This window comes from Eulemur rufifrons, chromosome 16 (genome assembly GCF_041146395.1).
Source record: "Eulemur rufifrons isolate Redbay chromosome 16, OSU_ERuf_1, whole genome shotgun sequence".
Lineage (NCBI taxonomy): Eukaryota > Metazoa > Chordata > Mammalia > Primates > Lemuridae > Eulemur > Eulemur rufifrons.
Window position 1 is genome coordinate 14,897,296 of NC_090998.1, and position 27,879 is coordinate 14,925,174.

Below are 27,879 nucleotides of genomic sequence, written 5' to 3' on the forward strand. Positions count from 1 at the left end.
TACTCATGTATAAAGATATCCATATATGTAAGTGGATAGGAAAAACTGCTACGAGAATTGCTTTCTGAAGAGGGCAGTATAGTATAAAAAACAGTAGTTTATAAGAGTTTTTTACACCTTTAGAAAGGTGTAAATGGTAGTGGTTCTCAAACTTTTTGGTCTCAGGACCTCCTGATACTCTTTAAGTTATTGAGGATTTCAAGGAGCTTGGTTTATGTAGGTTACATCTGTCATTACTTAACAAATTCAAATTTTATTTATTTATTTATTTTTTCCCCTCAGGCAGTGCAAAGGCAATATATATAACCTAAACGTCTGTACCCACAAAATATTCTGAAATTTAAAAAAAAATTAGAAATTTAAACTGAGGGAATTTAAAATTATTTATTGGTTAATTCACTTAAAACAATAAATCTATTACATGCCAATATAAATAACATCTTTAGAGTAAAATAACATTTTTCACAACAAAAAATTAGTGATAATTATGGCATTGTTTCATATTTTTGCATATATTTTTTAATGTTTAGCTCAATAAAAATGACCTTAATTATTATTACTGTTTCTGCATTTGATCTGTTGAAATACACTGTTTTTGTTGAAATATATGTCCAGACTCACACAGATAGGTACATAGAAAAGGGAGGATTATTTAATAGCTTTCTCAGATAATTGCAAAATTATCTGAAACTGATCATTTTCTTTGATACTGATATGATTTGAATGTGTTCCCCAAAGTTGATGTGTTGGAAACTTAATCTCCAAAGCAATAGGTTTGAGAGGTGGGATCTTTAAGAGGTGATTAGATCATGAGGGCTCTGCCGTCATAAATGGATTAATGTCATATTGTGGGAGCATACTAGCTATCTCAGGAGTGAGTCCTCAAAAGAGAATCAGTTTGGTCCCCTCTCTTTTGCTCTTTCTCTCCAGTGCTTCTTCCCCTTCTGCCTTGTGCTATGGAATGATGCAGCAAGAGGGACCTCATTGGATGTGGGCCCTGTGACCTTGATTTTTCCATCTCCTAGAACTGTGAGAATTAAATCTCTGTTTTGTATAAATTATCCAGTCTCAGGTATTCTGCTATAGCAATACAAAGGGACTAAGACAGATACTGCACTAAAACTTTACAAGCTAATGTTCTACAAAAAATCAAGCAACCCCACTAAAAAGTGGGCAAGACACATGGACAGAAGCTTTTCAAAAGATGATAGACAGATGGCCAATAAACATATGAAAAACTGCTCAACGTCACTAATTATCAGGGAAATGCAAATCAAAATCACAATGGGATGTCACCTTACCCCAGTCAGGAGGATTTTTATTAAAATGTCAAAAAATGATAGATGCTGGCATGGGTGCAGAGAGAAAGGAATGCCTATACACTGTTGGTGGGACTGCAGATTAGTAAAATCTCTATGGAAAACAGTACAAAGATTCCTCAAAGAACTAAAAGTTGATCTTCCATTTGATCCAGCAATCCCACTGCTGGATATTTACCCAAAAGAAATGAAGTCATTTTATCAAAAAGACACCTGCATGTAAATATTTATTGCAGGACAATTCACAATCGCAAAGATGTGGAATCAACCCGAATGTCCATCAATTCATGAGCGGATTAACAAAGAGTGGCATATGTATACCATGGAGTGGTATATATATGCCATGAAGAAGAATGACTTAATGCCTTTTGCAACAATCCGGGTGGATGGAGACCATTATCCTGAAGTATCTAAAGAATGGAAAAACAAACACCACATGTACTCACTATTAAATTGGAACTAACTGATGAGCACACATGTGCATAGAGGGAAGTAAATCTCAAAGGAAATCAGGCAGGGGGGGAAGCGGAGAGAGAGGATGGGCAAAAACCTACCTAATGGGTACAATGAACACCATCTAGGTGACAGGCACACTTTTAATTCTGACTCAGGCATTACAAAAGTGATCCATGTAACTGAAAACATTTGTACCACCGTGATACTTTGAAGTAAAAAAAAAAGTTAGTCATAATGAGGAACTGGAAACTATATGAATGCATTTTCATACTCACATTAAAATATATTGGTCTATCTTGCATTTTTTATTAATAGTTTATCCATGCATGATTTTGTAATATTGTTTATTGGTCACTTAAAACGTATTGGTTCATTGAGTCATGTAACTCTTCCAAAAATTGAATATAACTTTATACAATATCAAAAAGTCTATATTTTAAAATATCCTCATTGATCTAAACAGAAAACTTTTAAGAATTGAAACTGTCCAGATCACCATGACAAATGCAAATTTCCCCTTTTTTATGTGGTTCTGGAACTTGAAAAGCTCATTCTAGTATTTACTTATTATACTTTTAATGGCTATAGAATTTATAATAATATCCCTTGTTTCATTTATGATATTGGTGATTTGTGTCTTCCAAGTATTCATTTTTATGAGAGCCTGATTGTTAGCTCTTTATTCTGTTCCACTATTCTATTCGTCTATCCTTGTTTGAATAGTATGCTTTCTTAACACATAGACTCATAATATTTTATATCTTGTATGGAGTTTTCTTCTATTTCTTCTCCCTCTCCTTTTTCTTCCTCTTTCTCTTCTTTTCCTCCTCTTCCTTCTTCTTGTTTTTCTCTTCCTCCACCACCTTTTTTTTCTTCCTGCTCTTTTTTCATCTTAATTATTTTTTATTTTCTTGGGCATATGATTCTCCATAAATATTTCGAATGAGATCTTCAAGTTCCACAACAAAAACAACAAAACAAAAAAAAAAAACAATGAAGACAAGGGCAGAAATGACCCAAGAGAAATGATTATATATGTCCACAAAAACACTTATACAAGGATATTCAAAGCATTTTTATTTATAAATAGCCATTAATTAAAAATAACCCAAATATCCATCAACAACAGAATGAGTAAACCTATTGAAGTATATTTATAAAATGGAATTTTCTAGCAAGCACTGCAAAAAAAATAAAAAGATGACATGTACAACCAAATAGGTGAAACACAAAAATGTTGTTTGGAACAAGAGTAGCCAGATACAAAAAAGTATATACCTTATAATCCATTTATATGATAACAGAAATCAAAATAATAGTTTCCTCTAGGAGGTAGGGGAGTCATATACTGCAAAGGATCATGAGCAAATTAGCAGGGTGTTGTAAATATTTTATATAAAGATAGAGGAGTGTTTATATAAGACATAAAACTCATAACATTATAACCTTAAGATCTGAGCATTTTGTTTGCAAATTAATACCTAATTAAAAAAATGCAATCTAGAAGATAGCAAGACAGCAGAATAGGACTTTCCAGAACACATCCCCTTACAGAAACATTAATTTGATCAATTATCTATGCACAAAAATACCTTCACAAGAACTAGGGAAGCCTAGTGAGAGATTACAGCACATAGGTGTAGCACAGAATAAGAAAAGATACATTCAAGAGGGTAGGAAGGAAAATTTCACATTATCCATATCACTCCTTCTCCAACCCCAGGCAGCATAGTGGGGAGAGATGTACTCACCATGTGGGGGAAAAAGGGAGCTGTTGAGTAACAGATTTTGCCTTGGACCCCAACACTAAGCCCATCCCAGTAAAACTCAGTGTCAGGTAGGCCCTCATAGCCTTAAACTACAGGCTGTTATCTGCTTCTTGAACTTCTGGGCCAATTCCAACATTAGGCCAGCCCCTATGGCCCCAAACTCCAGGCTGGCCCACAAATGCAGTCTCTAGGTTGGGCCCTCCACCAGACAGGCCCAAGTGTTCTCATGCTTCAAATTGGCCCAGGCTCCAGGCCAGCCACATTGTTAGGTGTCTGGGGCCACAGACTCCAGGCTTGCACCTGCAGTCCCAGCGTCTAGGTCTTACGCAGCACAAGACCAGCACAGAAATGCAAAAAATTATGAGACTATTATTAAAATTATATAACAACAAATTGTGTGATCTAGAAGAAATGGATAAATTCCTAGAAATGCATAATCCACCAAGATTGAATTATAGGTGGTCCCTGGGTTATGGGTGAGATACATTCCTGAGAATGTCTTTAGGTCAGATTTATATGTAACTTAGATCCCTGATGAACAGTACATATATGGTAATAATAATTATACTATAATGGCTCATCTGTGATAACAATAATACAGTGTAATACTATAATAATAATAATACCCCTGTGCTGTAATAATGTTACAGAAACTATCGTGCTCCTTCTAATTCATAGGCTAATAGAAATGTTATGCTTATTTTGATCTTTTAATCAAATCAATAATAGCCTTTCCATTTCAATACTTAATCCACTATGCTGCTTAGTAATAATTGGTGCTTTCATTGGAGCACTACCTTTCATATGTTCCATTATTCTCACTTTATCCTTTATAATTGTTCTGATAGTCAAGTTACTGAAGCCTAACACTTTCCCATGAATGATGGTGTCTGGCTTTTCTCCAAATGCTTAATTATGTCGACTTTCATTTCCATTATAATCACCTTTCTCTTCCCTGCAGGCTCACCTGGACTTGCAGTGGACTTTCACCTTGAAGGCATGGTCATAAATGTAAACACAGACTCACAAAATCAAATAAAAAAGTTAATATGAAAGTAATGCTGTGTATAAGTGATCATATAAACAATGAGACTAGCCATTAGAGTAAAGATACCGCACCAACAAACCCTCATGCCTTGTAGATTTGGTTACATGCATGACAGAAACTAGTTCCCAAATTATTAATTTAATTATTTAATTATAAATTATCTTTATGGGGAGACTTGGGAGCCCATTCATAGGTATGGAATGATGTAAGTCTGGCTATTCCTAACCCAGGGACTGCCTGTATAAAGAAATAAAAAATCTTAATAGATCAATAATCAGTGAGGAGGTTGAATCAGTTATAGAGAGTCACTCATCAAAGAAAAGCCTAGGACCTGATGGTTCCACTGCTTAATTCTACCAAACATTTAAAGAAGTACTAATACCAATCTTTCTCAAATTCTTCTGAAAAATTTAAAAGGAGGGAATTCCTCCAAACTTTTTTTTTTGAGGCCAGCATTATCTTAATAATAAAGCCAGGCAAGGACATGACAAGAAAAGAAAACTACCAATAACCCTGATAAACATATATGAAAAAAATCCTTAACAAATTACTAGCAAACCAAATTTGCCAGCACATTAGAAGGATCATTCATAATGATCAAGTAGGATTTACTCCAGGGATGCAAGCGTGGTTCAACATATGCAAAATAATAAATGTGATATACACATTAACCACATATACCACATGAAGGAAGGATTAAATTCATATTTTCATCTGAATAGATACAGAAAAAGTGTTAGACAAAATTCAACATCCCTTCATGATAAAATTCTCAACAAACTAGACATATAAGAAACATACCTCAACATAATATGGGCCATATATTACCAGCCCACAGCTAACATACTCAATAGGGAAAGTAGAAAGATTTTCCTCTAAGATCAGGAACAAGACAAGGCTGCCCATTCTTGCCACTTCTACTTAACATAGTACTGAAAGTCCTAGCCAGAGCAATTAGGCAAGACAAATAAATAAGAAGCATCCAAATTAAGAAGGAAAAAGTTAAATTGTCTTTGTTTGCAGACAACATGATCTTATATATAAAAAAAATCCCTAAAGACTCCACCAAAAAACTATTAGAATTAACAAATGAATTCAGTAAAGTTTCAAGATACAAAAACAACATGCGAACATCAATAGCATTTTTATTCACTAACAAAAAACTATCTGAAAAAGAAATCAAGAAAACCATCCCATTTACTATAGCTTCAAAAAAAAAAAATACTTAGGAATAAATTTAACCGAGGAGGTGAAAGATCTATATACTGAAAACTATAAAACACTGATGAAAGAAATTTAAGGTTATAAATAAATGGGAATATATCCTGTCTCCTCATATTGAAAGAATTAATATTGTTAAAATATTCATACTACTCAAAAAGATCAATAGATTCAATTCAATGCCTATCAAAATTCCAATGATATTTTTCACAGAGAAAAAAAAAATCCTAAAATTCATATGGAACCATAAAAGTTCCTGAATAGCCAAAGCAATCTTGAGCAAAAAGAGCAAAGCTAGAAGCATAACATTATTGGATTTTAAAATATACTATAAAGCCATAGTAACCAAAACAGCATGGCATTGGCATAAAAACAAACACATAAACCAAGCAAGCCCAGAAATAAATCCATGCATTTACAGTCAATTGGTTTTATACAAAGATATCAAGAGCACATGGGGGAAAGAATATTCTTAACAATAAATTGGTGTTGGGAAAACTGGGCTATCCACATGCAGAAAAATGAAGTTAGACCCTAACTCATACCATACACAACAATCAACTCAAAATAGATTAAAGACTTACACACAGGCCAGATCTGGTGGCTCACTACTATAATCATAGTACTCTCGGAGGCTGAGTTGGGAGGATTGCTTGAGCTCAGGAGTTCAAGACCAGCCTGAGCAAGGGCAAGACCCCATCTCTACTAAAAATAGAAAAATTAGTCAGGCGTCATGGTGTGTGCCTTTAGTCCCAGCTACTTGGGAGGCTGAGACTGGAGGATTGCTTGAGCCCAGGAGTTAGACATTGTAGTTAGCCATGATGACACCACTACATTCTACCTGGGATGACAGAGTAAGCCTCTGTCTCCAAAAAAAAAAAAAAAAAAAAAAAAGACTTAAATACAAGACCCCAAACCATAAAACTACTAGAAGACAACAGAGAAAAGCTCCATAACATTGGTCTGGTGGTCTGGGCAATGACCATTTGCATATAACAGCAAAAACTATGGCATCAAATGCAAAAACAGACAAGTGGGATTATATCAAATTAAAAAGTTGCATAGCAAAGGAAACGATCAACAAAGAGACAACCTATGGAATGGGTAAAAAATTTACAAAGGGAATGATATTTAAAATATATAAGGAACTCAAACAACTCAATACCAAGAAAAAAAATAACCCAGTTAGAAAATGGGCAAAGGTCCTGAATAGACATTTCTCCTAAGAAAACATACAAATAGCTAACAGATACATGAAAAAATGTTCAACATCACTAATCATCAGGAAAATGCAAATTACAATACCAATGAGATATCATTTCACATATGTTAGAATGGCTATTAGCAATCATTGGAGAGGATGTGAAAAAAGGGTACCCTTGAACACTATTGGTGAGAATGTAAAATTAATACAGCCATTATGGAAATGAGTATGGAGGTTCCTGAAAAAATTTCAAAAAGAACTACCATGTGATCCAGCAACACTATGCTGAAGAGGTATCTGAACTCTCATGTTCATTGCAGTATTATTCACAATAGCCAAGCTATGGAATCAACCCAAGTATCCATCGACAAATGAAAAGAGTAAGAAAATGTGGTATTTATACAAAATGGCATATTATTCAGCCTGAAAAAAGGAAAGAAACCTTGCCATTTGCCACAATGTGCCTAAACCTGTAAGACATTATGTTAAGTGGAAAAAGGCCAGAAAGACAAATGCCACATGATCTCACTTATATGTGGAATCTAAAAATGTTGAATTCATAGAAGCAGAAAGTATTAATAGAATGGTGGTTACCAGTGTCTGAGAGTAGGGTGAGGGTGGGGGTAGGAGTGAGAGATGTTAGTCAAAGGATCCAAAATTTTAGTTTGACAGGAGGAATAAATTCAGACCTATTGTACAATGTAATTAACAGCAATGTATTGTATTTTGAAAATTACTAAGACAGTGGATTTTTAAATGTTCTTACAACACCAAAAAAGATAAGTATGTAAGGTAACACATATGTTAATTATCTCAATTTAGCCATTCCACAATGTATACATATTTCAAAGGATCATGTTGTACATCATAAATATATACAATTTTTATTTGTCAATTAAAAAATAAATCTGGAAAAATGTAATATGCTTCTACATAAATTCATGGGTCCAAACATCATAATGAAAGTATAAAATTTTAAATTTAATGATAACATCACAATTTATGAGGCATATCTAAATTAGAGAAAAATTTATAACATAGAAAAATATACCAGAAGATTAAAAGGAGAAAATTGAATGTTGCATCTAAGTTTCCAAATGGATTAGTTCTTTATAAGAGCTTCTGTTCTTAAAAACACTTAACATCAAGAACTATGTTTCATTTTTTGTTTTCAATATTTTTGCCTTTATTCATTTTTCTCAGCCCATTTTACAAAAAGTCGGTTCTTTACTTAGTCCTTCCGAAAAATAAACTTGCATTTTCTTAAGCCATGCTGTCATTGCATGACTTTTATGTATAATTTTAGCAACATTTTAGTTCATATTTGATTGCTTATTTTTTAATTGACACATAACTGTGCATATTTTGGGGGTACGATGTGATGTTTCAATATATGTATACATTGTGTAATGATCAAATCATGGTAATTAGCACATCCATCACCTTAAACATGTATCATTTCTTTGTTGCAAGAGCATTAAAAATCTTGTAACTATTTGAAATATAAAATGCATTATTGTTAGCTATAGTCACATTACTATGCAATAAAGTACCAGAATTTATTCCTCCTATATAACTGTAACATTACACCTATTGACCAACCTTTCCACATTTCCCCTTCATTCTCCCCAGTCTCTAGTAACCAATATACTACTCTCAACTTCTATGAGATCAATTTGCAACAACATGGATGAGCCGGGAGGACATTAGGCTTACTTTGTTTGTTATTGTGTTTTTTAAACTTTCCTTAGCTTTATTTTATTTTATGTTTGCTAATCTTTAAAGTTACACGTGTTAATAATTTATTTTCTAAATTTGTGAAATACCACAATTCAGACCAGCAAATTTCAGGACATCCATTATTTTCCACAGTTCACTGGGTAGATGCAAATGTCATGAACAATTTGTGGAAAGCTTGACATTTAGTTATTGATCTCTCGGTGTTCCTAAGTATGTCTTTCTCATTCGAGCAAGTAATGACATTTAAAATTTTTTGGTTTGGGGTTGACTTACATTCTCTGTAGCAGAAATTTCCTGTATTAGTAGTTCCTAAACTCCATTGCCCAGAAGCATGAGGCTTCTAACTATTTCTTTGCAGAGCAGCTTTGGTACTTCCTCAGGGCTTGGCATATGTTTAAAGTTTTCTTTGCACATCTGTAAGTAGACAAGTGTTCTCCTTCATGTTGATATGGATCTCTACTTTTACTTTATGCTCCAGTTCCGTTGAATAACTCAGTAATAGAAGGTAATTTCATGCTTTATGACAAACTTAGAATGGTTTTGGATATTTTGTTTTTAAGAAATGGAAATGCAGGTCATTTCGTTGCTGCTTTTACTGATATTAGATGACATGGTAATTTAGAGTAAACTTAATTCTTCTACCATTTTAAAGTTCGAAGGTCATAAGGAAGATTAAGAAGGGACATATGTTATCAAAGCAAATGAATCACTTTTTGTTGGATCATAGTCAACAAGGCCTATTAATTTGTGGAACCTGGAGTCTAGAAATAAATCTTCTGCAGTTTTTTTAAAAAATGTTTACCTCTCTTTTGTATTATCACCTTGAAAATGACCATAAGTAACACTAAGGTTTTCTATTTAGGCAAATGGAAACAACAAGGATTCTTGATATCAAGGACAGGCCAGTGTGTTTAGTTTAGGATCAAAAACTCAACAGTGTGAGTTGATACGGATTAGTGGAGACCTAAAAGAATTAGTAGCTGTGAGAGTAAGCAATGAGATTCCCAGACACCTTTCAGCTCCTCAAGGTTGTTGCCAAAGGACTCCATGACTTCAATACATAATTGGTTTCTTGAACTCAAAGTAACTCAACCCATTTTGCTTCATAAAATCCTTGGATTGGATGTACCAGTAGTGGAAATTTTTAAAAATATAATTTTCTTACAACAAAGTTTCTGAACATGAAATTTTGCTGATATTGCTGCAGTTATACGACAGTAGAGGCATCTAGGTTTGCTTTTTGTATATCTAATTTCAACTCTCTAAAAATAACCATATTCACACCTTCTTTCTGCTCAAATAAATTCAAAGACAAGTTTTTTTAATTTTAAACATCTATTTTTATATCAATTGTACATGATTATAATAGAAAATATTTTATAAAAATTGTTAATGTAAGAAAATAATGTTAAAATGCTAATACCACTCCTGATAGCACACTACTTGACAAAATAAATTTTTAATAAATAGGTATCTACATACTTTTATATTTGTAATACAACATGCATTGTTTCATTAGAGGATATTTCACTATAACAGTTCTCTGGGAACATCTTTCTGAATCATTAAATATTCTCTTACAATTCTGTTGTTACATACAAAATACTCCATCACAGGGATCAGCTATAATTTCTGCAGCCAAGCCTCCCTGGGGTATGTTTAAAATGGTTATGATTTTTTTCCTTGTAAGATTCAAAGGCAAGTTCTTGAAAACATAAGGAGGACGGACGCAGTGGCTCATGCCAGTAATCCTAGCACTCTGGGAGGCCAAGGTGGGAGGATCTCTTGAGGTCAGGAGTTCAAGACCAGCCTGAGCAAGACTGAGACCCCGTCCCTACTAGAAATAGAAAAAATTAGGCAGGTGCGGGGATGCACCCTGTAGTCACAGCTACTCAGGAGGCTGAGGCAGGAGGATCGTTTGAGCCCAGGATTTTGACTTGCTGTGAGCTAGGCTGACACCATGGCACTCTAGCCCAAGCAACAGAGTGAGACTCTGTCTAAAAACACACACACACACACACACACACACACACACAAACACACACACACACATAAGGAATAGAAATAAAATAAAACCAACTATGTTATAGCCACAAGACCTAGCCAAAACTACTTGACACATAATAAACACTTAATAAATATCTATTGAATAAAAGAGCAAATGAATGAATGAGAGATTTTTCCTAACTAAAGATTAGGTAATAATAAAAGAAATACTAAGCCTAATAAAACTGAAATACTATTGACAAAATGTTTAATAAATTCCATACACACAGAAATTTTTATGCTAGTACTTATATTTATTAATACATTTTGGATTGCTCCATTAAGTTAGCTTATGATACCTGCTTTATAAAGAGATTATGATGCTATAGCTATTGAAGAGAAGCCCTCCATAGATTTATGTATAGGGGACAATTTGTCTTCATCTTGATGGAGGGGGAGAAGGAGGATTTTTCCCTTCATCTATTTCCAGAGAGCCTATTGCTGTATTCTGCAAAGCCAGAAAATGAAAATTTGAGTAATTCTCAGTCTTTGGATTTTTTTTTCTTTGGTGCCTACGCTTTCCCTTAGTGATTTCAGACAGTTTCAGAATTTTAAAAACCATTTTATACATTGAAGATGCCTCAATGTATTACTCAAGTCCAGATCTAACCTCTCATTTCCAGAATAATTTGTCTAATTCTTCTTTAACATCTCTGCTTAGATGTTAATAAATATCTCAAAATTGATATGTCTGATGGGAACTAATCTTCCCTCAAAATCTGCACCACTTCTGTTTTCCTTTTTCAAATGATGACAAGTCCATCCTTTCGGTCTGGGCCAAAAACCCAGGTATTGTCCTTGATTTCTCCCTTTTTCTCATTCTATCTAGTTCATGAGCAAATCTTATTTTCCGTGTCACAAAAACCCATCTATAGTCAGGATTTGTTAGCATCCCCACTACACATTATTTCTTACCTGTAGTATCTAATAGCTTTCTAACTAGCCTTCTAATTTTCTCTTCCAAGTGTATTTTGCCAACACAGAAGCGGAGTGACCATCTAAGTTAGATGACATCACTCTTCTTCTCAAGACTCTGGACTGATTTCCTATTTCTCAGGTAAAAAGCCAAAGTCCTTACAAGGATCTTTATGATCCTATGCAATCATCCCCCGACATACCCTACTCTTATCTACTACCAATTGCACATTCCATTGCAAACATACTGACCTCCTTGCTCTTCCTTGATCATAGCACACACATCACTGCCTCAGGGGCTTTCTATGTTCTATTCCTTCTGCTTAAATGTTCTGTGTATTCTGAGCGCTAGAACAGAGCCTGATATACAGTAAGGGCACAATAAATATTTGTTGAATAAATTAATGAATTATTTTTCAAATCCATGTTAATTTGTCATATCTGAAGGACAGATTTTTAAACTGTTCATATAAACAATAAAGTAAGAAAATAGTCAAAGATTAATGGGCTCCTGTAAAAATGACCTAGAAGCAATATTAAAGAGATTCATACAACCTAAATTGCACAATTGGAATATTAAAAAATAGTTATGGTAACTGGTAATAACATATTAAATGAAAAAAATCTAGGAGACCCTTGGTGATAAGTTTTTAGATACAACACCAAAAGACTAATCCATTAAAGAGAAAATTGATAAGTTGAACTTTATCAACACTAAAAGTGAAACATACTGTTAAGAGAATGCAGAGACAAGCCACAGACTGGAAGAAAAGAATTCCAAAACACATGTTTTATAAAGCACTTTTTCCTAAAATATACAAAAAATTTTGAAAATTCAACAGTAAGGAAGCAATCAGCTGAATTTTTAAAAATGGGAAAAATATTTGAACAGACATCTAACCAAAAAAGATATAGAGATGTCAAATAAGCATCTGAAAAGATGCTCAGTATCATATATCATTCGAGAACTACAAATTATAATAAAACAATGAGATACTACTACATACCTACTAAAATGGCTCAAATCCAAAGCATTAACAACACCAAATGCTCACAAGGGTGTGGAGCAGTGGGAACTCTCATCCATTGCTGGTGTGAATGCACAATGGTACAGCCACTCTGGAAGACAGTTTGGCAGTTTCTCACAAAACTAAACATATCCTTGCCATATATATATATTGCCAACATATATTGCCATACAATTCAGCAATCACACTTATAGGTATTTACCCCATTGGGTTAAAAATATATGTCTACATAAAAGCCTGAACCTGAATGTTTATAGCAGTTTTATTCATAATTGCCAAAACTTGGAAGCAACCAAGAAGAGCTCTTTCAGTAGGTGAATTGATAAACTGTTGAATCCATACAATGGAATATTATATAGTGATAAAAATAAATGAGCTATTAGGCCAAAAAAAATAAATAAATAAAATTAACCATGGAGGAATCTTAAATGCATATTGCTAAGTGAAAGAAGCTAGTTTAAAAGGGTACACACCGCATGATTTCAACTATATTACATTCTGGAAAAGACAAACTAATCGGCCCATGTGACACTACTGAGGAAACTTCAAAGGACCATCTGGTGTTGACTTATGATTGGTTAGTGAGAAACTTGTACCTAAAAACTTAACATTTTGGTTTTACAGTTAAGTACTCTGGAAACCATTCCAATGTTATTCTTCTAGGCACATTTTATTTCCTATCCAACAGCCCTATCCCTACCCTGCCTTCTTCACTATTGCTGAGAATCCTAATTTTGCTCAACTGATGTGTGAAGCCCCCTTGATCTCAGGGAAGGTGGGTCCCTCTACCCACTGACTAAATTCTATAGTTGAAAACATTTTGTTAAAGTTGCCTCATCACATATCTATCCATCAAGCTATCTTGTTTTTATGCATTTCAAAGCTGCAGACATCAGGACATCTCATCCCTAAATATCTTCATGCTTATCATTAACTAGACTGTGATCATTTACTGTATTAGTTTTTCAATTTTTCTGTAGATTTAAAAGTTTTTTTAAGTTGAGGAGAAACTGAAAATAAATGACTCTCAAGACACATTTCTCTCAAAATTGGAAGCCTTCATTTTCAACCATATTGCCACAATTTCTAAGTGTATTAATTCTCCACTCTTGATGGACCTACTATTTGCATAACTACATCCTCCTCTCTGACCTCACTCTCAGACACATGGGGGTGGGATTCTGGGAGCTGGGAGTGAGAAAGGACTGAGGCTCCAGAACCTGGAGTTCATGAGCTAAATGTTCCCAAGTGAAACGTCAAGGAACGGTAAACCAAGCAAGCAAACAAAAGGAAGGACGGTGTGAAGGTAACGAGCAGAGAGTAGAAATCAGGCATAAGACAACTTGAAATCTCAACAGAGCAAGTGGATTCCAGAGGTGTGAAGTGGAACCTGGAGAGTTTCTCCTGGTGCTAACATGTTGGGGAGTGTTGCCTACAGCATGGTCTTGGGTGAGTAGCGGGCTATTAAGGGCTCAGAGTAGGTTTGAACATTCCTTGTCTTCCCACATCTTCCTTTTCTTCTGCCTTCACATGCTTCCTTTCCAAATCTGGATTTCACAAACTCTTATTGTAATTATACTTTTATTAGATCTTAGAATACCTTGATCTTTTCTTTTTGCCAATGCACCTTAATAAAACATATACTCAGACCAGCTTTCCTAAATGATCCAGTTCTGATCATGTCACTCCTCTCTATAAAACATTTCAGTACTCCCAGTTCCCTCAACCTTGTCTTTCATTATCTGCTGGGCTAAATACACCTCTCCAACTTGCAGATAATGGTCCCAAGCAGGTTGGCTGATGTTTTCTTTCTCTTGCACATACCCAGGCATCGAGGTTCTTTTCATTTTATGGTTCTTCACTTCTCTGGGATTGTGCATGGAGGTTTTATGGACAAGGCCTAAAAGTGCATGTCATTTCTGCCCATTCTATGGACCATGACTCAGACTTATCTCAACACCTAACTACAAGAGAAATTTGCAAAAATGTGGTACAGCTAGCAGGAAGAGACAAACACAGGCACTACTGAGTGAGGAGCTTTCTACATGCCAATCATATCAGCCCAAACTCCCCTAATTGTACTGTTATATTTTATTTTAGGATATACTCTGGGCTTTCCAGCTTCCAGGATTTGTACACCTGTAAGTTATCTTCACCTTCCCTGAAGCTGTCAGCATTTGTCTCTGTATCTTTGTTTCTACTTTCTGTATTTTATCTTGTTTGTAGTTCTTTTAGTGTGCTATCTTACCTAACAAATTGCAAGTTGTCTCAAGTCAACAGTTTTATCTTATTTATCTTAGTAGTGCCTCAAACGGCAGGAGTTAAAAAATATATGCTTGATGAATAACTTAATAAATAACCCCTACAAATCTCTCAGCTAAAAGACAAAAGGGAAGAGAGCTAAGAAATTTCATAGGCTTAATTCTGAGTTTTTATTATTAGATAATTTGAGAGAGCCAATCACATAAACAAATATTAATAGAACTTGTTCTAAAATACTGAGTGCTAATGATTTTGAAACTATCTTTAAAATGATGATACTCACAAATCATACAGTAACAATGCCTTTTCTTTTAAATCTCTTTATTGAGGTATCATTGACATACAAAAGCTGCACATACTTAGTATATACAACTTTATGAGTTTGGGGTAAGTATGCACCCATGAACCATCACTGCAATCTACGCCATGAACATATCCATTCCCTCTGAAAATTTCTTCCTTCCTTATTTGTTATTATTATTACTATGTTATGATAAGAACACAACATAAGAGCTATCCATTTAGCAAATTTTTAATATACAATAAAGTATTGGTCACTGTAGGCACTATCAGTACAGCAGATCTCTGGAGGTATTAGTCAAAGGGTGCAAAGTAATATTGTCTTTTTAAGAAAGTAATTTTTCACAGGTCAGAATGATTTTTGACCATATTAGATTCTTTTCTGCAGTGTTTATTTATTTGTTTTGTTGTTGTTGTTTGCTTTTTTTAATTAAAAAATATAATAAAATTCATTCTTTTTAGTGTTAAGTTTGATAAGTTTTGACAAATGCATAGTTATGTGATTATTAACCAAATAAAGATTTAGAATATTTTCATCTATAACTTTTTACCCCACAAGTTCCTTTATGTTCCTTTTTAGTCAACCCCTTCCATCACCTCCAGTCCTTGGCAACCATTGATCTGGCATTTTCCCCTACAGTTGTGCCATGTCTAAAATGACGTATAGATGGAATATCACAGTTTGTGACTTTTCAAGTCTGACTTCACTTAGCAAGATGCATTTGCAATCCATTCACATTGTTGCCCATATCAGTAGTTCATTTATATTTATTTCCGAGTAATATTCAATTGGATGTATGGACTATGGTTTGTCTACCCATTTACAAGTTGTGAGATTGCCTGGATTTTGAATAAAATTATCATGCTAATAAAAATCACTTGCCCTTCTGTGTTCCCCTCCTTGATCACTCACCAACCTTTTGTGCTGAACAAGGTTCCCGGGATAATTCATGTGCAGATATTGTTACCTCGCTGCCTCCTATTAGTTGTTTCCAAAAAAAAAAAGTTGAAGTGAACCTGGAGTAGAGTTTGATTTCTCATCTTAAACATTTAAACCAAAACATTAAAATAAATATTTTATATTCCAATATTTGATAGCACAGTTATTATTGGCAATGATTCTACTTCATTCATTCAACCCATATACTACTTTATTCCCGGAACTGAGTGCTCAGGAGAAAATGGCAAGCAAGTACCTGGCATAATCTTTGATCCTGCAGTGTTCACACTCTAATAAAGGAGACATTCATTAAGCAAATCATGGAAAAAGTAAAAATAAAATATCCATAATGAAAATACTAGGTGGGCTATGAAGCCTTAAATTATGGAATCCATCAAAAGGGAGAGCTTAAAAATAAGAGGACAGGGAAGTCTGGAAAGAAGGAGCTTCAGAAAATAGTTGAGACTAATGGTGAGATTTCATGGTTATTGAGAAAGAGAGTCTTGTTCTCAGCAAGACAGAAAGGGATAGAATGGGAGGGAAGTATTGGGGGGATTACGCTTACTGTCAAGGAGGATGAAAAAGTTATCACCTGATGGTCTGTACTTCCTCTGTAAGGCAGAAGGTGACGCCAAGGCACTGAGGGGGTCTGCAGGGCAGGGACCTGGAGGTTTGAGTTGAGTAGAAAAGGTTGGAAATAGTCATTGTAGAGTGAGACGCATATTGATCTCTGATTGGATTTCACTCAAATCATCCTCTAATATATGTTAAGTGCTTACCCTTGTAATTTCTCCACTTTTCAAATTACCAAACAAAACAGGTGAAATCTCTACATTCCACTTCCTCTTCCAAATTGCTCCTCTGACAGGTAAACTAAGTAAGACTACCTAGAAATGTGTGACTTCCCTGTTTTGCCTTTTCTTTCCATCTTTTTAGGAGGAGGATGTTTCAGTCTTCCCTTGGGCATTGTAATTTTCTCCAGAGCATTTATGCCTTCCTCAAAATTTTTCTTTCTAGATCCTTCTTCTAAGACAGATAATGACACTAATCTATCAGTGGCATCCCCTAGCCCTCTTCAGACTACAGTCATCTTTACCGCTTCTTCCACAGTTAGATTTGGGGGCATTATTAACTATGTAATGTGAGCATAAAATTGACTTGATGTGATTGATTTGAAGTATAAATGTCAAAGCAATGTTATCATACCTATTGGTAGAGTCCTTAGCAGTTAAGGCATTTTCAAAGCATGTGATTAATATTTTCATGTTTTTACAAAGCACCTGAAATCACCATCACCAAATTTTCCATAATTATACATTTATAAGAAGTGAAGAATCAGCACACACCATTTCCACTTAGTAAATACACAGTATGTTTTGCTTTAGCTATAAATTACACTCAAGTTCTATTGTTGCTTTTTTGTCAAACTAAAGTGAATCCACCCATGTGAGATGCTAATACTTTAAGTTATAATTAGTCAAGAAACCTAGGTATGAAGAAAAGCCAAGTAAGTAGATGGTAGCAATGTCTGAAATACTCAGAAAAAATATAGAAGTTCACGAGCCAAAGCATCATCTTTAAACAAAATATGGGATAAAATTGCATAACCTAAGGCAGTTTAGTGTCTTTTATTAAAATTTTAGGGCAATTAAATGAAATGTTAACAACAAACAGTAATCATAGTGTATGACTGAGAGGAGATATAATATCTTAAAAAATGACAATATGCTTTCCTACTTTACTGTTATTTATCCTATAGCCTGAAATTTGTGTCCAATGAAAAACTGTATGCTCGTGTGTTCTATATGTTTTCTTATTACTTTAAGTAGATGATTTTGTGTTATAAAACCTATACCTTGTAATGCAATATTCTTATTTGATTATCTTTAAAACCATGTCAGATCTGTGCAGAATGTATTAAGGGGGAAAAAAAATAAAAAAAATAAAAAAACATAAAAAAATAAAACCATGTAAGAGTCAAGTACAAATAAGATAGATCCATTAATAGGAATTGTTTAGGGAAAAAAAGAGGTAATGGGAAAAGACTGTCTATGTAAAATCAAAAATGATCTTCTGTAGTGTTTTTCACTGCTTTTCAAGTGTGGCAAGAATAGTAAGTCTTGGCAGTTGGAACATGCTCTTCACCTGAGAGTTGTCAATCATTCTCATTTTGACAGACACCAAATTTATGAATTTCAACACGTTTTCTAGGAGAGAAACCAGTAGTCATCAAGAGAACGATTTTAAAATGCTCAAATAAATTGAAAATCAGAACGCTGCATGGTCATCTTATCCTAAGAACGTATTACGTATAATCTACAGTTCATAGACTGCAAATATTGTAACACATGAGATATACAAACTGAATGGCTACTACTGTGCTTTTCACATGGAATGAAGTCTGGAGATCAATGGCTTGAGTTCTTATCTGCATTCCATATAAAGTAAATTATTTGTCGTGGAGCATCCCCCATAAATACAACTATCTAATGCGGAAACTGCTGACAGCCTCGTAGGCTATTTCAGTAGTGGAAGCCAGGACGAAACACACTGAACTACATTAGAGTTGGTCCCTGGAGGACAGAATTGAGCTTCATTGGCAAGGGCACTGCATGAGTTCCATTTGACTCCTCATTAAACCTCTCCCAGGGATTCTAGCTACTTCTCTATAGCTGCTATTGCATCTCTTTCTATAGAAGAGATAGATGTGAACCACATAGGCATGGATAAATTTTTACATATTTAGGAAAAGATAGCTTATCCTGATTTAAAAAAAAGCCTCTTACAAATTTTAAAAAGACCTTCCAGTTTCTTGATCATGAACCCTCTTATTATTATTTCAAAGGAAGTACAGATCTTTATTTTGATTTGTGAGAATTTATTTTTAAATGCTTGTCTTTCAGCATGTAAGAGATTCTAGGTTTTTTTCTGTGTTTATCTTTCTCTAGGAAAAGCAGCATTAGGGGAAAATAGTTGGTGATAATGATCTCAGACTTCTTTACCTAACAGTATTGTGATAATAAAATTGGAACACAACCATGTGAAACAATTGGTGAAACATAAATTACTATATGTATTATATGCTGTCTCTGACCATTCTTGTTGATTTGGAATCTTGATTATAGCATAATAAGATTTACCATACTTTGGCAGTATTGCATTGAAAAACTAGTCAATATTTCAAACACACACACACAAACACACACACACACACACACACACACACACGCACCATGCTCTGTGTATTAAAAACCCCACACTGCTGATGATACAGCAATCATATTCTTCATGGGTGTCTCTTCTAGGAAAATTCATCAGACTCTTATGTTTTACATGCAATAAAAAGAATTGAAACTATTTTGTCCAGCAATATCTATGTAAAATACTCTTCTCTAGAAAAGAAATTTTCTATGATTATAAACAATACCTTCAGTCTTCAGGCCATCTAATCACAGTATTACTAATAAAATATTAGTAATGCTAATTACTAATGCTTTACTGGGTGATCCTTTACTACTTACTGGTTATTGTTATTGCTTCTTCAAAGTGGTTCATATGTACATACATACGAGGGCAGAAAGAGCTAAGCAAATTGTGATAAAAATAAAAAGACAGGAAAAATATAATTATTTAAAAGTATGTATCATTGTGAATGTTCTTTTTGTATTTGCAAGTTTAATGTATGGTCAGAATTGCTTTCTAATGTCCTACATACATCACAAAAGGCTATATCCATATATATACATGACATGCGCACCCATACACACAACGAATATCCTATAGAGCCATAATTCACAACACAGACACACACATGCTTGAAAACCAAACTCTACTCAAAAGAATTGTTGGCATCCTATGAGAGTGATTTTGCCACTGGACTATACACACACTAAATTCTAGAAATTAGATTACTTTATAGTAACTTCTAGGGGTGGGTGGGCACAGAATGCTGTCTCAGAAGCTTCAAAATAAAAGGAAAATATTTCAAACCAAAACCCTATAAGTGTAGTCTCAAGAATAAAATTTTCAGGTAGTCCACAAGTCTGACCCAGAGGGAGAGAGTGCAGCTAACATTTTCCCAAGAGAAAGGAAAGACCTGGGCCAAAAAAGGGTGGTCATGAGGGCACTCAAGTGAGCTTGTGAGGAGGAAGGAGAAGAAAACAAAAGAAGCCTCTAAAGAAGATACCAAACATAATATTTTCACATAAATTCAGAACATCATTCTATATTTTATGTGTATGAACATTTAGCACAAAAATACTCATGAAAATCTACTCAATCTAAAACTTCCTTAGACACATATACATACAACAACCAAATGATTAGTGTTGGGCCACTGCTCATTGGATAAAAGGTTCAGTCAACATAGCCCTGGGTCTTTTTCAGGCCACCACTCCCTAGCTGTGTGACCGAGACAAAGTTGGTGACTGCACTCCTATGTTCAGGACCAAGGTGACCTATCCTGTCTCCTGGTGCCCAAGCATGTCTCAAGGATAAATAGGAAGTTCCATTACTGCAGTACACAGCAAGGGTAATTTACATGATAATCAGAGATGATTTATATCTGAACAGTGCAATCTATAGTTTTTTTGGACAGACATCTTTCCAAAAATACACATAACAACAAAAGGGTCAGATAAGTGGATTAGGGGCACGCTGCTTGGAAGTTGTTGCTTACCATTCTAAAATGTCCCAGATAAATTATTCATGAAAAATTCAATGTTGTTAAATAAAATTATAAATAGCAGGGGCTGGGCTGACCCCGTGCAGGCAAAAATCTGCATATAACTTTTGACTCCCCCCAAAACTTTATTAATAGCCTACTGTTGACTGGAAATCTTATCTATAACATAGACAGTTGATTAACACCTATTTTGTACGTTATGTGTATTACATACTGAGGTCTTACAATAAAGTAAGCTAGAGAACAGAAAATGTTATTAAGAAAATCATAAGGAATAGAAAATATATTTACAATCATTAAGTGGGAGCGGATCATTGTAAAGGTCTTCATCCTCATAGTCTACAGACTGAGTAGGCCAAGGAGGAGGAAGAGGTGGAAGGGCTGGTCTTGCTGTCTCAGGGGTGGCAAAGGTGGAAGAAAAACTGCATAAAAGTGGACCTGCGACATTCAAACCTGTGTTTGAATCAAAGGGCAGTCTGAAATTTACAAGAACTCCTGATTTTACGTGGAAAACCTATATAATTATGCTATTTCTTCCTAGGTGAGTGTGGAACAGAGAGGATGAGAGTGTTCAGATGGGGTGGAGAGAACGGAAGCTGGGGAAGGGAGGGAAGTACCCTTCCATCTCTCACACACAGACACCCCATACACACTCCATCTCTACAATCACAGCCACCCAAGTGTTATAACTACAACTGAAGGCAGATGTAGGAAGATTGAGGAAACTGGGATCTGGTGTCCGATTGCTCAAGAGGGGTCAGGGAAAACCCGCAAAACTCCTGAGTCTGAGACTGTGGGAAGGGTTGAGGCGGAGCCTGCGGTGGAGGCTGTCCAGCTGCAGGAGGCAGCTGGTCTACCCTGGTGGGAGGGCTGGGTGGCTGCTTTCACTTTATGAGTCTCAGCTCTGAGTGAGAGTGTCCCTGTTGCCGGAGGACCACTGAGGGCTGGGCGCGGGCCCCCCGCCTCTCCCTCTCCACGCGACCTCGCAGCCGCGGTGGCAGCGGCGGCAGAGCCTCGCCCACTCCAATCCCCACCCTCTCCATCCTTAGCCATTAAAGAACGGCAGCGCCTGGCACGTTCTTGGAGGACCCCGGGCGCTGAAGAGGAAAGGGAGCAGGCGCAGGGGGAGGGCTGGAAAGGCAGCATGCGCCCGCCAGGAGCAACCTCGGCGTCCAGGGTCTGAGGCTGCAGCCCCAGTTCGCCATTGTGAGCCGCTGCCGGGGGAACCCGCTGGTGCAGCTGTCCCCCCCGGGTCCCCGTCCGCGCAGCGATGGGGCACCTGCCCACGAGGACGCGCGGCGGCCGCCGCCTCCTGTCTCTGCTCTGGCTCTTTGTGCTGCTCAAGGTAGGAGAACTCTCCCACCCAACCCCTGCCCGGGCGATCCGGGCTGCAGCCGCGCTCCGGCGCCCTCGCTCTGCTGTGCGGGAGCCGCGCGCCCCGGGGCGCGATGGCCCGGCTGCGGGAAGTGCGCGCCGTGCAGCCTGGGCGCACGCTTTGTTGTCCTGGCGTGTGCGTGTTCCTGGTGGTCTTGAGGGATGGGGGTGGAAGAATAAGGGAAGTTTGCTCCCTCCAGCTTTCGCCCTTTGTGCTCTCTTACCGCCGCTGATACCCACATCAAAGGTGGGCTTGTTGGATAGTGCTGTCTCGGGCAAAATGAGGTCACTTTCCTTTCTGGTCTCTACTGCACCCCAACGCCGCTTAACCTTTCCGCCCTCCCCCAGCGGGGTGTGCGGCTGCTTTGTCTTAATTTACCTTCTGCTGGAATTAGGCACTGGGGGAGGGAGGAGGAGGACTGAGCTCCCTGGCCACAAATGGACTGCCAGGGCTGGGTGGAGGGCAGGATTTTCTTTGAGTAAGGAGTGTCAGGTTGAGCCTGGAGTGGATTCCTCTGCCCAAGTCTTGTCTCCACCCGGAGAATTGCCTTTAAAAAGTCTCTAGACTTTCTCCACTACATTTACAGAGCATCCTACCTCTAAATCTAATGGTAGGAAAATATATATAATTAACTTTTTCCTATCTTCCTTGGAATGTGCTGCCTCGGGGTTTTACTTTGAGAAAAATGAAAAGGAAAGGGGCTGCTTTTAAAAAATCAGTTTGGCAAGGATACCGTAGCTGAAATGTTTGAGGACATATCAGCTAGATGATTTTTTGGAAGGTGGTGTGAAGTTATGAAGTGATTGTCTGTCACTCGTGTTTTCAGTGGGTCTACTGTAGTTCTGTCATCAGTCCTCTCCCTTATCGCGAAGCAAACTCGGGAATGTGGACAGGTGACCCGGAGCTATCCTTTCAGCACCACAGTGGTACCTAGCCTAGAAATGGATGAAACATTGATGATTGCAAATGTGTTCATATTAAAGAGTCACTTCTTTCTTATATGCACCATTAATTGTGAATGCCTGACAAGACTATAGAGGAACAGGATCAGTGGATTAAGAACAGCATTAATTTTAAATACTCCATATTTTCACTTATCTTAATGGAAAAGAGAAAAAAAATAGTTTCAGGGGGAAACAGCAACAGAGTGCATAAGTAAGAGTCTAAATGACATTTAATAGGTTTTTGCATTATCTCTTAAGTTATCAATACTCATTTTATTTTTAAAATATGGCAAATAAGAAGCTTAGTCATATGTTTTCACTCCAGGAGGTTGTTTTTTTAGTACACATCACAAATGTATTAGACTTATTAAGTTGTCTATTAGTCATTTTTTAACTGTTTTTCAAACTCTGTCATGACTATTATAGCTATGCAACACTTGTCATGAACCCAAAATAAGAAGTCAAGTCACCATAGATTTTACTGAGTAACAGCTAAGAATTCTATGCACGACATCTGATCCAAACCTAACCATTGTCAGAACTGCAGTTTTTTTACTTGAGTTTTTTATAATGGATGAGAATTCTAGAAGTGGAAGAATGATTAATTTGGAAGTGAGGGTAGAGTGTTGCAATTAAAATGAAAAAATTATGGCAAAAGTTTGGCTCAAGACTCAATATCGGAATGAGGAAATGCAGTCAGCAATGGCATAATAGTACCATCAGTGACTGTAATGGAGCTCCACCCTCTTTCACATAATACGTATATTTGTCAACATTTGCAGGTAAAGTCAATTATGGTAAACTGCATCACAGAATAAACACATTAACAAAGCTTGCCATTTAAAGAAGTATTATTGTAATGAGACAAATAATTTTGTAAGAAAAATCACTACTTTTTGTTTTATGTGAATGCAATATTTTTTGTCACCTGAATATAAAATATACCAGAGGAAGGAAGAAAATTTTATATATGTGTGTATAAGTACCCACTAGGTGATAGTCTTTCAGATATTCCATGTGTTATTTCATTTAATCATACTTTGCTACAGTTGGCAAGAGATGTTCAAAGTGGCAAATTGGGCACATAGAGTAATGTCTTACATTTAGGGGATAGCATATTACATGTTGCATCTGACATATAGTAAAATCTCTATAATTTGGAGATACTTTAGAATTCAAAGTCCTGAATAAGTGCTAGTAACATGGATCTACCATAAAGGTGGTGACAGGAATGTGGAAAAATCTCATTATTAAATACCAAATTGTCAACTGGATCTCAATAATAAAATCTAAAAAGATCCATGTGTCCTGAGTTAGAAATAAACCATTCTCCCAACTTCACCACCCCCCCCCCCAAAAAAAACAAAAAAAAACCCTCCATAGTTTTCATTGTGGCCAATAATTTTTTTCCTACTCCACATGAGTATTCTCCATATGAGTGAAAATCCCTAAGGACTATAAGTCAGAGAAATTCAAGTATGAGGCTAAATTTATGGTTTTACATTTTCCATAAGTCAAAAAGACTTGGATATAAGTGATAGGAAAGTTTGAATCTGTGTGAATGGCTTTAACCAGTTTCATTGAGGGAGCCTAAATGTGACTGGCCAGGAAGGTCTTTGTGCATCATTCCTTATCCATGGATTAGTGATGGGCACATATAATTAGGCGTCTCACATTTTCTGAATCACCCACTACATATTATGAAGCTAACATCTGCATAACTGATGTTGCGTAAACACAAGATTCATCGTGAAAACTTTTAATTTTATACCAACATTGATAGTATATGTGTGTGTGTGTGTGTGTGTGTGTGTATAAAACATAGAAACAAAAATGAAACTCTGTTATCAAATGGGAACCTACCAATCTCAAAGTCTTCCATCTAGGACTGCAAATGGTGAGTGTCCTGCTTGTGCCTCTTCCTACAATTCCCAGTAAAAACAATGTAACTTCTCTCACCTATCCTATCTTCAGTAAACCTCTCCCTGAAAATGGCTTCCTGTATCAGTTTACTCAATATCAGTACTTTGTCAACTAAGATGCACATTATAGAATATGACATCATGGGAATTTGAAGTCCGCCTTCCCTGAAATGTTGCTTATTGCTAGTCAACTGGAATGTTTCCCTAAACTCATAGGCTTGGCATGTATCCTTCTTTCTTTTTTAATCCCCTCTCTATATTGCCTTTCATTTATGCTTCTACCTGAAATATCATCAAAGAACATTAAATTTGAAAGAGGCCTTAATGTTGTATTTTTCAAAAGAGATTTACATTTGATTCTGTAAAGTATGAGTGTTGTGATACTGGCCATTCTACTAAGATTCAAGAGAAATATCCACTTTCCATGATCTGTCTGGCTTTCTCAACTTCCCTGTGCTCCTCTCTCCCCTACTCTCTCTCTCTCTTTCTCACACACAGACACACCACACACACACACACACACACACACACAAACAAAACACAAAAAAGTTTTGCTTTCTGTGTTGAGGTTTCATCCGTATTTATTCAGTGTTGGCAGGTGAACTATCATCCTTTCATTTCTCCGGAGCAGCCTAGATGCTTCTCCTCACAATGAAGTTTCCTGCCCTTAACTCTTCTGTTAACTTACTCTTTTGATAAATTATATTGCCAATCTTTTAGAGAAACCCTTTTACATGTGACATCCCCAGTAGTTGGCAAAGGCTGACTGTGCCCTACTACTACAGGTGATTGAGTGATAATCCTTCCCACTGTGAACATATGTTTGCTTTTGTTCTTTGTTTTATGAAAGACTGTTGTATGAAAGAATAGAAAATTTACACTATACCTCTGCCTCATTTTGGCTCCAAAGAAAATGCACATCTATAATATATGCATAAGTGATTAAAAACAATATGAGTTGTACTTTATATTAAAATGTAGCATTATTTCTAGTATCTAAATATCCAACTTAAAGATACTTAAACTTGTAAGCAGACTGGCTCCTGAGTCTTATGAATATAATTCTAACTTGATTCTGCAGTCTTTGGAAAAAGATCTTTTGTGTTGGGGACAGCTGGTGCACCTATACACAACATTGCCATTAGTGGCAGTGTGGCACAGAAGGCTTAACAATGACCACAGATATCTATTTCTCATTTTCTTCTTTATTAGATGCTTCCAGGTACACAGTCCCAGTGATGTCATATTTTCAGAAGCAGTGATGAGTTTTACTGGAAAACACTTCGTGTTTTTATCTAATCACCCCAAGTATTTTGTATGTATTTTTGAAATAAAGGAATATCCATTTTTATTTTTTGTCTTCCATTGTGCTTAGTATGTATTATGAAGTATATAATAGAAGCTTGGTAAACAGGATTTAAATTTTCTGCTTTTTGTAAATAGCTTCTGATTGAGAATTGTGAAACATTGTGAACTCATCTTTAAGGAAAACATGCGATAATTATCTTGTGAGTTAAATAATCATATTGCAATGCACTCATTACACTAAAAATAGTAAAAATTTTACCAATACCTTATATTAGGATCTTACTAAAACCAAAAATCAAAATACCAATGGGTTATTTTTTCCACAAATTTAATACTCCCAATTGCTCACTTATTCGTTCATCTTGCTTCTTGTGCTGTCTAACATCATCATTTAAAAAGTAGCAATTGACATATTAGAATAAATGTTTTTTTTAACCTATATAGTCCTTCAACTTCAGCTGAGGCCAAGACACACAGGTAATCTTTTTGCCACCTGTTCCATATCACCACTCTCCTATGACCATAACCAACAAGAACTGACGAAGATTGCTGCATTCCTAGTAGCAGTCCTTCGAATTTTTTGTCAGAACATTTTTCTTAAGAGACGAAGACTTTTCTGTACTTTGGTCTTGGTCATACTTATGGTGGTCATATAAACCATATACAAGGTCATATAAACCAGTGTTTTACAGAACTCTTCTAGAGTGGCCTTAAAGACTCATTGGTATTGGCTCTTTTTGCTTAAATAAGTATGTAAGAGATGTTTTTGTTCACTAATATCATTGATTTGAGGAACCCAAACAAGGTTAATGTGGTTTGAGTAGAGTAAGCAAGAGTGCAAATAGGGTGGGATGAGGCAGAAGGCAGAACACAAAGACGCTTTTCCTCTTCTCTCTTGGTGCTACTGACTCCAGCAGGTTCCATATGGTTCCTACCAGCCATTAAGGGGAATATGTGAATAACCTTGAACTTCTCATGTAATCTGCTAGCACTAATTACTCCTAATATTTCCCTTTCCCAATCTTGTCCTAGGTCTCCATAGCACCATTTCCCCCCTTCTGCACATAGTGCCTTCAAATTTATTTCTGTAAGTACAACCATATTTTACCCTTATGTCAGAAAAATCATTCTCAACTCTTTCAGAATCTAATTCTCCAGTGAAAGATTTCTTCTTTCCTTAGGCATTCTAGTTACTTAAAGGCCAGCTCCTTCTTCTTCTGAATATTTTAAAACCACCAAACAAACAGAGGATGTTTGAAACAAGGTTGTAGAGGTTTCTTGATAAAAGGTTTTTCCTTTTCTTTTTGTCAGGAAATTGAGATGAAAGAGAGAAAAATGATATATGCTTGATATACTTTTATATTTCAGAGGCAGAGAATCAGAATTAGAAGTAGGACT

At 36.0% G+C, this 27,879-nt stretch overlaps 1 protein-coding gene across 1 annotated transcript in view; it reads left to right on the forward strand.

The window, feature by feature from the left end:
• Window positions 1–1,575: 1,575 nt before the first annotated feature.
• Window positions 1,576–27,879, forward strand: part of PTPRO (protein tyrosine phosphatase receptor type O) — a 265,264-nt gene continuing 238,960 nt past the window's right edge. The window contains 3 exon segments of the mRNA XM_069491204.1: window positions 1,576–1,757; window positions 21,991–22,170; window positions 22,172–22,277. Of these exon segments, the coding sequence (XP_069347305.1) occupies window positions 1,576–1,757; window positions 21,991–22,170; window positions 22,172–22,277 (468 nt within the window).